General features: G+C 34.7%; 1 protein-coding gene across 1 annotated transcript in view; it reads left to right on the top strand.

The window, feature by feature from the left end:
• VPS13B (vacuolar protein sorting 13 homolog B) overlaps positions 1 to 15,460 on the top strand; it is a gene marked incomplete at its 3' end in the record, with an annotated part of 647,903 nt that overhangs the window by 619,636 nt on the left and 12,807 nt on the right. The window contains exon 44 of the mRNA XM_025050073.1: positions 11,146 to 11,301. Coding sequence (XP_024905841.1) covers positions 11,146 to 11,301 — 156 coding nt within the window. The remainder of the gene's footprint in view (positions 1 to 11,145; positions 11,302 to 15,460) is intronic.

Below are 15,460 nucleotides of genomic sequence, written 5' to 3'. Positions count from 1 at the left end.
AATCATGGAAATAAATTCCCAGAAACCCACAGTGTCACCTTTATTATTGTGTAGGGCACAGCTGTCTTCAGCAAGCAGCTCCATTTGGGGAGGAGAGAGTGTGTGCCTTTGCTCCCCAGTGGCAGTAACAAGCTTCTTATTGTTGCTGACATTAAGATAGCTGAACTCAACAGTGAGGTAAACACTTCTTGGGACCATCTGGCAAGGTTTTTAATCCAAAATATTCTGTAAACACTAACTCCATTTGAGTACCCAGGGTCCCCTGGCCAGTCACCATCGCCTGCCTTTTTATTTCAGTTTTAAGCAGTAATTGAAACAGCAGCGTACTAGACTGTCGACCCAGTTCCTTCACCTTTCTCTCTTAAAATATTTTTAGTTTCATAAAACTAAGATTCGAGGAAGCTTACAGTACCTTGTGAAGTCACCAGTAGAAGTAAATGGGGCCCTAACAGTTTGTGTCATCAAGTATCTAGGGGACAAAGCATATTTGGGATTTCTTCACTGTAAATTGGGAAATACATTTACTTTACTTAAATGAGAGGCAGAAGTTTAGGATTGAATTTCCTTTTTCCTGTATATTTCAGTTTCTTTGTAAAAATGGTTTGCAGTACGACCTCATTAAGACTTGTAAAGTCTTTCACAAGAAATGGCAAAGATAGGGCACTTTATCCAGTCACAGGGCTGATTTCTGGAGTTTTCTACAAGCCTGCATGAAAGGGAATGACGGGGGGTTATTTCAGCTGCGAAGCACCCAGAGGAATGACTTCTGGTGCTTCTAATGGTCTCTCTGTCCCTCTTCTGGCAATAAATTTTAGATATTGAAATATAGCTTTGGAGAAAAATGTACTGAAGATTTCTTAAGCTTTTTACAAGACACTCAAAGGCTTTTCACAAGCCAGCGCTCTGCTAATGTGAATTCTTGATGTCTAAACATAAAGGTCCTTTACGGAACTATTTTTAAATGTGAATTTTAATACACAGTGCTTAGAGAAAGGGAATGCAGCTGGACCATTAAAGCATGGTATTTTGCCATTTTTAAGTAATAGGAAATACTGATTAAGAGTGTTATAAAGATTTCAGCGAACATAATGTGATTGTCTTTAATCATAACCTATTACCACAAGTCTGTGTAACAAAAGCATTAACTCTATTAAAGACAATGGCATACCTATTATACTGTGGCACATTTTAATTATTTCCATACTGAACAGGATATTGAAGAGCTTATTATCTAAAGGTCAGGATAATGCCCAAGACATGGCCAAGCCCAATGAGTGTCAGATGCATGGAATGTTGGATGACTTCATAGTTATGAAATTATTTCATTTCTCATGATAATTCCTGACTTGCCAAGTTAGTGAATTTTAAGAACTCTGAGAACAGATTTTAAGATAAATGTGAAATAATCCATACTTTTGGAGTCCGGGACTTCCCTTCAGGCATTAGTTCATATTTTTCTTGATTGACTTACACTTGGGGATAAAATGAGTTAGGACAAGGTCTGAGATACCACATTCCCGTACTGGGAAAGAAAACCAACTTGCACAACTTTGGCTGGCTCATGTTTCTTGTTACACAGGCACTAAGAAGCAGCAGTTGCCATGAAACTCTTTATTTAACCTTTATAAAAATGTTTTCTTAGTATGGCAGGGCAGTTTAGTTACATGAAAATAAATAACTAAAAATTTTGGATCTCTTTTATATCCATCTGTTGACTTTTGTTTTTTTTCCTTTGCTAATTAAAATTTAGGGATAACAATTACATTTGTCTAAATAGCCATGATGACCTAAAATAAAGATTGCACAAAAGTACTTGATCTTTTCTTAGGACATGTGTTGGCATGTCCTAAAGTCTTCTACTTTACATTAAACTAAATTTTGCTGAATGACTAATGTTAATTTGAGAAACACTGAAAAGAAAGTTATTATTCAAATTTTGGTTAGGTGTCTCTATTGTTTACATTTGTATTTAGTCAAAATTGAGTTTCAAACAAACAAAACCTGGCATTTTGGCTCACAAATTCAAAATGTTTATCCAAATCTGAATGATTATCACATGATATCTCCAGGTTCTTATATTATTGGCTTCCATTTCTCGGCTCACCTAGATTGTTCTTTATTATTTCATCCAATGTACTCTTATCTCTTCTACTGAAGAGTTGGGTCCAACCAAAGCATGACGGCCTTTGACTATCATTCTGTCGAGAAAGTGTGTCTACACAGCACCAGAATCTTCTATCTGATAGTTCAACTCAGTTAAGCAATTAAAATTTTTTATTTATTTTATTTAATTATTTAAAAAGAAAATGTGAATTATATCATATTTTATAGAAACACCATCCTCTTCTGTACACACACACACACACACACACACACATACGCATTTCAGATCTCTCTGAATTTGCACTTTTCACCCGTTTGTGGTAGTATCAAGGGCAAACAGTCTCAAAGACTGTACCACAGTTCTGGACATAAGGCAGCTATTAGTATCACAGCTCATGTTTTTTCAGTCATGTATCATTTAAATATAGGGAAACCCACACCCTTTAGAAACATGAAAACGATAGACATGTGAATGAAATGACCTCCTTACAACAAGCCTGTATATCATTTTATGCTTTTCTTACTGTATGCATTTATATCTGATTTCATGATGAGTAGATTCCAAAAACATTTATGTAAAAAATTGTATTTTTAATATATGAGAAAATTTGTTCATTTTGCAAAAAAAATTTTGATGTAAATTATTTCTTCCTAATTTAGATAATTTAAATTTAGATAATTTTTAGCAAAGAATACTCATTGAGCATGTCATTGTTTTATAATGCATAAGTCAAAAGTGCCACTTTTGCACCCTACTCTTGCTTCTTTTTTAATTTATTTTTCTCTAAGTATGTAAATTTCAGCCAAAGATTGAACAGACTAATACCTGAACAGTGAAAATCCAAAAATAAATTCTTGAATTTAAATTTCTCTTTATACTCATTTATGAAAAATAAATATCTATTTATTAATCAAGTCTATGACTTGATTATAGATATGTTGAAATATTAATTAAACCTTAATGCTTGCTAGAAATATGTGACATTTGACATCCTATTTACCTATAGAAATTAAAATGATTTATCATAACTATTCAGTGAAATGACACAATGTAGTTTCAAAGCTATGAAAACATTAGATATTAATAGCATTATTTCTTTTTTATATTAATTACATGTGTGGTGTTTCTCTTTCATACCTATGACATTTTCTCTCATATTTCTTCATCTCTGTCTTTTTGCTCTGCATAATTGTAAAGGTTTTTTCAAGGTTTTTCTGTAGTAGTTTTCATACTTGCTCTAGTCCCGTCAGTGTAGATCGTTATTCTGCAAATACATTTGTAGTTTCCTTGTATTTATTTCTTATCTAATTCCTTTTTTATATTATTTAGTGATCTTTTAGATCTCAGACTCTTTTTTATTTATACCAGATTGCTTTTCCCCTCAATATTTTTCTATAGTTTTATAGGAATCATGTATTTTTCCATACTTGAGAGAAAACTCAAAACTTTCCTGATATTTTTTCCCTAAATTCTACAACAGGGCTCTTACAATTACTAGTCTCTTTTTCACCTCATTTTCTTAGGATAACATTCTCTTTCCTTTGCTCTACAGCATTTTTTCATAGGTCTCTGGCTTATTTTCATGTCATTTTTGCTGTTTATTAATGATTATAATTAAGTGGATTACCATTGGTTATACTGTATTATCAGCCGAGGAATGATGAGATTTTTAGTCTCATATCTTTGGCTACAGGGCAGGATGATTAACTCAATTCTTATTTCATTTCTCACTTTCTAGGTGACATTTCCTAATATTTCTAGGTGACATTTCCTAATATTTCTCAACTATACAGAGGTGAAAGCTTCTCTCACATCCTCTCACGCTTCTCTGGTATCCTGAATTGGCAAAATTTCCTTCATTCACAACTACTGTTTTTGTTGTTTGTTTTTCCTGACTCTTGATCTTCATCTGTAATGTTTGTCTTGTGATGACCATTCATAAAATACAGTGGGATGCTGCTAGAATCTGCTGTGTCCTGGGAGCTACTATCTCTGAATATGAACACATTCATACATACATATATACCAGGGAGATAGTGAATAGCATTATTTCAAACAGCCCAACAACTGTTAGTTACTTTGTTTCAATATCTTTAATGCTTAAACCTCTGATGGTTTATGCTCTGAGGAGAAATGGCAGTTATTGGCCTAAGAGTTCACTGCCTCTTGAATCTCCCTTTCTGTACCACTCTCTTTCCAGCAGGTCCTCTCCTTGACTCTCACCATTCCTTATCCCCAAGAATCTACACACATGCCTTTTGGCTGCCCAAGAGTAAGATCTGACCTTATAAAACAATGATTTTTATCCCATTGTGACTCTTTCCTTTCTAAGATCAAAATTCAGTGGTTCCTTTTGGATTTTGGTCAAAGCTATTAGAGGAATGTAAGCCAATGAGTTCATAATATAAAGTTAATTTTCCAAATATATTGACAAGAATATGACAAAAAGTTGTTTACACAAATGGTCTGAAGACATAGCTCACTATTTTTATGGCCTGTCTTTGTTTGTAATGCAGTCAGCGTGCTTTGTAGACATTAATTTTATATAGAAAGAACCACTAAAAGTTAGGCTGTTGCCTGCTTTTATTTATCAGAAATAACAGTCCTGTGTATCTTTTACACTATTTCAGTATGTTTTTTTCATATTATTTCTTTAGGTAACAAAAATATGTCCTCTGGTCAATCTTTTAATTTTCCCAAGTAGAATACCCCTGGAGTCCTACAACAGTTTTATCCTTCCTCTCATAAAATTTTGCAATATAATTTTTCTTATTAAATATCTGTTTCTCCTACTATGTTGTGAGAGTTTTCAGTGCAAGTAGTGTGTCTCACTTATCTCTATGTTCAAAATGTGTAATATAGTTAGTTGGCTTATGGTAAATATTTAATAGATGTAGAGCCTAAAAATTTTTGCTAAATTGGAAAAAAAATATTGCCATAGGGGGAAAAAAGCTCAAATAATTAAATTAAACTGCTCCAAGAATCATGTGAATAAGTAATATAGCAAACCAGACCCTGTTCAAGGAGCTGTGGCGGCTACAGAGAGGAACCTGAGGATCATGTCACCCTGTTAGCAAAGCGCCAACACTGCAAATGGAAAAGCCATGACACTAACTAGGACATATGGGGAGACTTCATGCAAGAGGCTGAATCTGAGTATTTAAAATAGAAATGTATACTTCCTTTTTACTTGAAATGCAGGTTCTGTATGCTTTCTTCTATTAGACATTTTTCACTTTAATAACATTAATTTTTATCTGATTGCAAAATAATACATATTTATAGTATAAAATTGGGAGATTACATAAAAGCACACAACACACACACACACACACACACACACACACACACACACACACACACACACACACACACACAGGAAATTTAAAACACAAAACCCCACAACCCCAGGATAACCACTGTTAGCATTCTGGCGTATTTCTAGCCATTTTCTCTCTTAGGGATAAGCATATATACTTTTCGTTCATTTTACAAAAATGAAAGGTATACTAAACATATCTTGATAATGTGCTCATTTTTAATTAATCCATTGCTAACTAATATTAACATTTTTTTTTTATGCTATGATTTTTTTTCAATGGCTTGAAAGGATTCTACAGTAGAAGTACAGTTAAGCATAGAGGCTCTGAGTAAGCACACCTCAGTTCACATCTTAGACCTTGCCTTCCCCAGCACTGTGGCCCTGGGCAGGTCATTCAGCCTTTTCTAACTCTGGTTTTTCATCTATAAAGGGAAACGAAAGTATCCACCTTGTAAGATTGTTTTAAGGAATAAATAAGAAAATATATTAAAAGCAGTTAGCCCAGTGCTTGGCACATGGTATGTGTCTAATAAATTATAGCTGTTATTGATTTTACTATATTTTATTGACCAATTTCCTAGTGATGCCAAATTTATCAAAACTGCTGGAATAAACGTACATCTAGATAAATCTGCACATATCTATAATTTTTACCTTAAGATAAATTCCTATGTAGAATTGATGAGTCAGTGTGTATCTGAAACTAAGATTTTTGATACAAGGATTACCCTCCAGCGACAATTTTCATTCTAATCAACATTTTTTAGTATCCCAGATTTCCTTCTTTTGTAAGAAGTTGTTTAATGCTGATTGCACAGTATTTGTGGCCTTCCATGAATTCAAACAGTCTTGAGGGAAAACCCACAAGCCCTCACATTTTGTGGAAGAGTAAACTACACATTTGTAGTGACAGTGAAGCTTCCATTCTATCTCCCCCTGAAAGACTGATTTGGAAAGCTTTCTTTCTTCCTCCTTTCTTCCAAAATACAGTGCATCGAAGAGTCCAAGCTGTCCACTAGGAAATAATTCTGTTTGATTTCTTTCCACTTTATCATTCTTTTAGGTGTGAGATTTTGTTCTATAAATGTAAACGGATATATAGGGTCCTAAGAGCTCTAGTATTGAGTCAGGGTGACACCAACCATTAGCCATTACCTAGAAATTTTTATACTTGGTTCTAAGCATTATTTCAAATACTCTGAATATTCTGAAATTCAACTGCCTTGGAAAAACAATAATGAGCAACATATTTGTTTTATATTTATATTAATTTATTGGTGTAAAATATACTATCAGTTTTATTTATGCATTCTAAAAAAGCAATTTAACTTTAATCTGTTTCATTTGATCAGTAGCTTTCCAGATATTATTTTAGATAGACAAGATTTTTAAAAATATTTTAACTTACTTTTTACTCATGATGCTCACCTAATATAGGATCTACTTTATGCTTTAACATCAATATTGCAATCTTTGAGTTATGGATCTGAGGGATTACATTGATTTTTAGTTTAATCTAGCATCGTTATCCACCTAAAGCAGATCTCCTGTGTTGAAGATCATTCAGAATAGGAATCGTTTCTAAATATTTTGATTTGATATTCATTTTATGAATTTTTTTGGTGCACGTATCACCACTAAAATGTTTGAATATCTACTTTGGGTTATTTTTCAATAATCCTGATTTATTTATTTATTCAGTACTATGCACTAAGCTCTTAGGATATAATGATAAGATCGAAACTTAAAAAATAAATATGGTGCCTAACTCTTAATATATATTAATATACATATATTCAGTAGTTTATTTCACCTGGATTGCATGTTAACTTTTTAGACCTTCTAAAATTTCTACAGAGAATACAGTGGATTGGGAACACTTTCGAAGTTCTTTAGATTTTCAGTTTCTTTTTAGAACATTACATATTACTATGTAGTAAATTACTATAAAATGCAAAAAAATGCAAGTGAAGCTGAAGACAAGTTTTAATTTTTGATTAGATTATTAGGTAGAAATAATCTCTAACAGTTTTTAAATGAATAGTGAAATAAAGTTCACAGAAAAATATCTAGTCTCTTCATTTATATTTTAGATATAATTTAAAATTTTTTCTTAACTATCTCCTTTCTCTTTCTCTTTCTTTGGTGTACCCTGTTTTCCTAGATTTTATAGATTTTATCTTGTTGTTCTGTCCTCTGTAATCTATCAATACAGGAATTCTCCCTTCGGACATGTCTGTGGGTGGTCCTGAGAGCTGGTCCCCAGTCCCCTGATCAGTAATTCCGTTTTAAGTTTTATTTGTATTGAAAAAAAAAATGAGTAGAAAGCTGTATATACTCCCATTTGAGGTCTTCAGGGGAAAAACTACAAATTTAGTCTAGTTGCCAGCATAGCACTGCGGGACCTGGGGCCGGCGGGGCAGGGGCGGGGCGAGGGGGGGCGTCTGCTGGAAATAAAAGAAAATATAGCCCCTTGGGACCTTGCAACGAGTGTGGCCACTGTACAACCTGTCTTATTGCTTAGTTTCACTTTCCATTGAAAAGTACAAACAAGAGTGCTTCCTATTTGATTTTTTTTTTCCCAGTGGAAAATATTAGACACTAGCTAAAGTAGGCCAAAGAGAATAAAAAGCCTGAATAGAAAAGATCGGTGGAGGAAGTGAGTCAGTAAGGGAAATTTGATAGAAAAGAGGAGCAAGAAAATTTCCAAAATGATAAGAGAACATAAAGATACCTTGGACTCCAGGCAAAAGAGAGAGTGATTTTTTTTGCTAAGCCCACTGCTTCCTCCCTCCCATGTTTCTGGCCTACATTGCCTCTCATCCTGACTATTGCAATTGCCTTCCTGCCTCCACAGTCCTCTCTTGCCATCCTTTCAACACATTGCTCACCTGTACACAAGGCTACCCACTAACTCCTGAGTAAAGCACCAATTCCTTAGCTTACTAACGCAGTGCTAGCCACGACCTAGATCTGTTTGTCTGACCTTATCCCTCACTCCTTTTTTCATGCTCCCTTTTCTCCAACCAGTCGAGGCTATTAACTTTGCCCCAAGCATCTATCTCTTCTGACTTGCAGGTCCCAGATTGTCCCTTTGGCCCAGAAATGAATGGGTCATCTTTGCTAGTTGAAATCCTACTCAATTGCTTCAAGAAGCTCTTCTAATCACATCAGCCTAGAACAAACCCTCCCTTCGCTACACTCCTTTATCATTTTGTACCTCTTCTAATGCCTCTTGCTGTTTACACATGCCTTATTTTCCCTATAAGATCTTAAATTCCTTGAGCTCTTCCTTCTATTTCCTGCATAGGGACTAGCATATCACCTTCCTTATAGTACCTGAGTAATAAAAATGTATTGGATGAATGATAGAAAGAAATCTCATTAGGATCAAGTAGTCTAACACAAATTTCAATTTTTTATGCCTGATTTTATACTTCTTTTGGCATAGAAATAAAAGTAAATGTATGAGTATTTATTATGAAATGGAGACTTTTCAGAACCTGTAGCGGTGACATTGTCAGTCAGTCCCCCAACAAGAACAGAACTTCCCACCTTCACTTGATGTCAGTGAGTATCTGAGCACTGCTACCTATTACCCAAATCAGTTTCACCATAGCACAGAGGACTAAAGTAAGCTGAGCTCCTGAATTCATTTTACATTCCTCCCTTAGAAATGTAATTCCTTTCCTAATAAATTATATACATCTAATTGCCAGTGATATTTAGATGCTTTTTAACAGTAGACCAAACATTACAAATATTCTGCCAGTGATGCATGTAGAGAAAAGAGTTATGTTCTTCTCCCACTTAGCTTTTCTGTGTGAACTAAATCTAAATATGTCAGAATTTTTGTAATTCAAAGAAAATATCTGTACCAACATTTTGAGAATAAATGCTGCCAAGTGAAACCTGACAGCATATTCCTTGGTGACATTCAGTCATTAAAAGTTGTGTACACAGAGTGAGCAGCTACCTAAAACTGAGCTCATATGCAAATGTGAACATTCTTCAATTAAAATCACATTATGTAGATTAAAATTTTCTTTAGATGCTATGGCATTTTCTGGAAAATATAGCTGAGCCTGACTTTATGTACCTTGCCTTATTATTTTTTTGTCATTTCCAGCTACTAGTCTCTCCAAAGAAAACGGCTTTCTTGTTCCTTTTAGTTCTGCATGTGCCCTGAGCTTTATTCCCCATTGCTGCTACAAAAAAAAAACTGAAGTGGTTCCAAACACCACTATTTTTCTTTTTTTCGGTAACTAAGAGTATATATAAGACCAAATTTTCCCTGAAGGGATTTGCCCATTGCTGCTACTTGTGTTGTGTTGTGTTGTATTGTGTTGTGTTGTGTTTTCAACTGTTAGCCTTCTTTTTGAGAAGTCATCTGTATGGTAGCCTTTTGATTTCTCAGGATCAGTGGTGGTTGTTTGGGGGAAGAACTGGAGTGGGGCCATATTAAAAGTAGGGAGATGAGTTAGGAGATTTTAAAAAATGTTTTATTAAGCTATATAGATACATAAAAGCCCTCCCTTAATTTTCCACCAAAAATTATACTGTGATGACCAATGACCTTGGGAAATTTTTAATTTAAGCACTTTATGAGGGCTCCTCCTAATGCTAAAACTAAAAAATATTTTTTTCATCAAAAGACATTTATTATTATGGCAAGTCCCATGTAAATCCTTAATGTGTTTATTTTAAGGACTGATTATGATAGCTTGCATAGAATGTTTTCAAAATTTTATTCTGTTAATTGGGAAAATGTTTTATGCTGTTAGCCTTTGGTTAGCTCTCTTTAAAAATCATATATGATATGAAGAAAAATATTGTTTGTGTGTCATATAAGTGTTTTTCCTAAAATGTCAGTTGTATTTCCTTACACTCAGTAATCATATAGAACATCGTTTGTTTTCTTTTAAATTGTATCCTGAAGAAATAGTAATTACTATGTTGTTTTGGAATACTTATTCGTTAAACTGATTTTCTTAGTTGCAGCTAACTGGTGGTCGGAATGGAAATAGAAAATATTGGATGACCATTAAAGTAATCTAAATATTACCAAAAGTGGCAATAATATATGAAGTTATGTGAGTGTGAATTAGGAGACTCACTTGATAAAAGTTACAGTAGATACACACTAGAAAAAATAGAACAGACATTTTTTCATACATTCAAAATGTTGAAAGTATTTCTAATTTGATATATGTGACCTCATAAGGAGAGTACATTAAATGGACTGCATCTTCAAATTGCTGTTTTATTCTCTATCAAAAGAAAAAATAAAGAATGGCAATTTAGGTTCAAAAATAATACCACAAACCAAAGTTAGCTTTAATTACTGTCTAGCCATAAGAAAGAATGAACTGTCAGCCAAGACCAAGGTTGTTTGATCTCAGATTTCAACCTTCTTGTCCTCTGGATGAATAAAATGATCTTTTCTCAAATGTTCAACAGGCTTTTTACCATTTGATACGACAGTTACTTCTAAGAAGGTTTAAAATGTGATCTGGAAAACCACATTGACTCTATGTGGCATATTTGCTATTCTTAGCCTGGTTGAATAAGCTGGAAGTGGATGAATAATGCAGGTTATAAAGAAAACAGATGCTAAATATTATAAATAGGAAGGTTTTCCAGCAAGGAGACTTTCATTTTAGGACTAGATTTTTGTTGGCACTTTTGGCATTATGACGATTATTGTTTTTCCCTCCAGCTGTTGCACATCTGTATTGAAGGTTGGGGCAATTGGCGTTGGTCAGAGCCCATCAGTGTGGACCATGCTGGGACTTTTATCAGAACTATTCAGTACAAGGGTCGAACTGCTTCACTCATCATCAAGGTTCAACAACTCAGTGGAGTGCAAAAACAGGTAAGTCCTTTTGTGTTTATGATCCAGACGGCTCCTAATTACTTAATGTGATTAATGGAAGGGAAACTTAAAGAAATTAAAATAATCAATAATAAAAAAGAATCACAGTGGTCTGCCTAGTTATACCTACTACAGCCATGCACGTGAGCACTTAATAAGCGCTTGTTGATGATCCTGATGATGATGGTGATGGCTTCAGACCCTTTGTCCCACATCTTTTACAAGAGCTGCTAACGAGCAGTAAAATTTACTAATTTTAGTTTCACCTCTTCTCCCTGTCACCACCTACCTTCTGGTGGAGGTGCTAATGAGCTGTGAAATGGCCAAAAGGCCTTTACTGAGAAGAAAAAGAAGCAAAGGGTGCTGGGGACTCTGGATAGTCCAATAGTGGATAACCAGGAGTTGGTTCTTCTACACAGAAGAATAATCTGCAATAAAGTGTTGTGATGCTCTCCATGACCGAGTGGGCCTGGGTCTCCAGCAAGCTTCCTTTCTCTAGGAGTTAATATTAACTGCAGTAAAAATTCACCGCAGTCTAACTCTTGGCATATAAAACCTCAGCTCTCAGCACATATTTTTACGTATTTTATAAAACTTCCTTTTGGCTGTTTTTGAAGTTCTAAGACTGCAAAGGGAAAAAAAAGTATCTGACACTTTTTTTGTGTTCTTAAGATGTGAAAATGTGGTTTTCAAAAGATGTTTTTCAAGCGCGGAGCATATGACAAAGTAGAAAGAAAAAAGGAAGTATTAAAATCTGAAAACTGGCTTCACTGCACACATAATAACTGGATTTGTCATAAGAGTTTTAACATATACATCTGCATCTGAATGGTAACAGTCTCTCCAGAGCTCATGTGAACTGAGGACATGGTAGAAACAGCACTCAGTCCCTGGAAGAGGGAAGTGGTTTCTGTATCAGACAGCAGGGGCTACTCACTGCCCTATGCCGGGGGCAGGCAGGAAGCAGTTGGTGAGGTGGACAGTAGAACCTGTGCCATATACATTCTTGGTCCACATCTGATTGGGCAATTGGATTTCATGTTCTCGTCATTGTGAGCAACAGAGGTGAAACAAGAGTGATAGCAGAGGAGTCTCAGAACAGAAGCATGGAAGAGCCTTCCAGTCAGCTGACCTGAGTGTTCGTGGATTGCCTACAGTTGAACTGGGTAAAATGAAAGACACTTAGTATGTGAAACAATATTTGCTCTTATTGCAAATTTATATAAACCCAACAATGTAATACAACTAATGGTAAGTGTGAAGAGAATTTAGAAGTTTCACTAAGAAGATGTGACTTGAACTGAGCTTTGGAAAACGTGTAGAATTTGGATTAAGAGAGGACATTCAGGTAAGTAGTATGGCAGAAACAAAAAGATAAATATGAGTCAGAGATTCAGGATCTCACTCAAAGATTCATGAGGGAACCAGCCTAACTAGTGTGAGCTTTAAGCTGGAAAGTCATAAACACAAGTGTCACTGACTCCTTCCTATCTGCCCTCAGAACTCTCTTACATGGATATGCTCTCAACAAATAATGGCCTAATTAAAACACACTGGTTTTCTGATTCTGTCACTCAGTCTTTCAAGAGTGCCTTATCCGCCTTCTCATTCACCAGTGTGCCTGAGAAATGGTCATTCAGCATCTGTTTAAATACTCCAGATGATGAGAGCCTCATTCCCTCACACAGCAGCCCTTTCCATTGTGGGTTACTTCCAGCTATTCATGAAGTTCTTTCCTAATTTTGAGCCAAAATCTGTCACCATTCAGCCAGTTTTTACTATTCCTCAGATTTTGTGAGGTGCACACAACAATCACACAACACCTCGTTTCTGCCATACTACTTACCTGAATGTCCTCTCTTAATCCAAATTCTACACGTTTTCCAAACCACAGGTTACCTCTCCCTCTGTGTTACAGCCCTTCAAAACATGAGAGAAGCTAGAATGTCTTCCCTTAGTTTCCTTCTCTCTAGGCTAGTGGTTCTCAAACTTAAGAGTATATCAGAATCTCTGGATGGTTTGTTAAAATGTAGATTTCTGGGTCCCATCCCCACAGTACCAGATTCAGTAGGTCTTGGATGTGATGTGATCATTTGTATCTCTAACAAGTTCTCAGGTCATGCTGATGCTGGTCCAGGGGCCACACTTTGACAACTATAGCTCTCATCTAACCTTTCCCAGTTCGTTCAACTCTGTTGCATGTGGTTGCTAGAAAATTTACAGTTAGTGGAATGGCAGGGCCCGCCCATGAAGAAACGATTTTCATGTATATCCTGATGGTTAAGATCATAGGCAGCTGGCTGTAGTGTCCTTAGTAGTTGTATGATCTTCAGCAAGTTGTTTAGCATCTGTGACTCACTTTCCTCATCTGTAATACGGGGATAGTAATGGTGTCTTCCTCATAAAGTTAATGTGCGAATTAAATGAGTTTGTATGTGTAAAGTGCTTACAACACGCTTGGCCCACTATCGTAACCCAATAAACTTTAGTTACAATGAAGACATATTTCTAGGCATGAGTAACACCAGTTGGACTTGTTTTGTGTTACCAAATAGCACTTCATTCTTGCATGGATATTAAATGTTTTCAAGGACTGATATTAAATTTCAGGGATGAACTAATATTTACAATATTCCTAAGCAGATATTGCACATTGCAATAGTACACCATAAGTCAAAAAAAATACATCTTTTAAAAATTCTCACAACATATTACCTATCTTTTCTTTCTGATTGTAAAGAATTTCCAGAAGGACTAGTATTTATTGCTGTGTGATCTTCGGCAAATTTCTTAACCTTTCCATGTTTTATATACCTTTTGTAAAAGAAAGCACCCAACAAATATTAATTCACTGTTATTTTTATGTTACTATTAGAAAAATATCTCTGAAAACACAGAAAATCTAATTAAGGAAAATTGAAATTACCCATAATTCTACCACCCAAAGATAAATACTATTATTACTTTGGTGTATTTTCTCTATTCTTTATTCTATGCAAAAATTTTTTAACTAACTTGAGGTCTGATTTTAATAATGGTTTTTCAACTTGGTTTTTTTTTTTTTCACTTAACATTATATAATACTCATCTCCTCATGTTATCTAAAATTCCTAAAATTTTCTTTTAATGGTTGCATAATCATGTACCATATGGTATATTGAAACACTTAGACATTCTTTTGTTGATGGATTTTTAGATATTTCCAATTTGTCACTATAATAAATTCTTAGTAAATATCTTTGTGCATAAATAGACATCCAAATTTCTGAGTCTGTCCCCAATATAATTTGCTATAACATTTAATTACCCGAGCAAAGGGTATGAATGTTTTTGAAATACTTGATTAATATTCCCAAACTAAAAAGATGTATTTTATTTGTTTAACCAAAATTCATTGTTTTGTCTCACCAGATTCTTATTAGGGCTACACTAATCTTTTAAATAACTAGATATATATTTGCCCGAAAACTTCTGCTTATTTTCTGAGTTTTTCAAAACATAAGCATTTTTTTTTAAATCTTAAAGTAAAGAGGGGTTCAAATCAATACTAACAAAACTTCCTATACATTGCAGGTTTAAGGAATTCTTTTAATCATCTTCTATGTTAATGTCAAATATACAGATTTTGAGACATCTGGTGCCAAATCACATTTCAGGATTTTTCCAAATGTAGTTTGTACTGTCGATTGTTGATAGTCCTTTACTATAGGGACTGCCTCTCACATTTTTTTCTTTTTCTACCCTTCTTATAATAAATACCCTTTTAAAAAGTTGGGGGGAGGGCGGCAGATAAAATCTAGCTAAGTAGGAAAGGAGTATTTGGAGAGCAATCATGGAAGCATAAGCAGTCCTCACGTTGCATTTATCTTTTTAAAATGAACTGTCATTGTCTCCCATAGGAACTGGGAAAGTCCATTTTACATTCCCACTGTCATGAAAGGCACATACACACTTAATTTATATTTTGAGTATTAGCATTTCTTGTAATCAAATGAGTTTGAATTCTATGTCAGGGCCACTTAAAAAAAACTTAGCTACCGAGTAGTGGAAAGTGGAACTTCTACAGAAACAGCAACTTATAGAACCAAGAATGAAGCAAATGGAAAATGGTTCTTACTGAGCATGGGCAATATTGAAAGGTTCAGCCGACCACAATGCC

This window comes from Pteropus alecto, unplaced genomic scaffold (genome assembly GCF_000325575.1).
Source record: "Pteropus alecto unplaced genomic scaffold, ASM32557v1 scaffold164, whole genome shotgun sequence".
Taxonomy (NCBI): domain Eukaryota; kingdom Metazoa; phylum Chordata; class Mammalia; order Chiroptera; family Pteropodidae; genus Pteropus; species Pteropus alecto.
The sequence above is the reverse complement of the archived record's forward strand: the minus strand, read 5'-3'. Positions and strand labels throughout refer to the sequence as shown.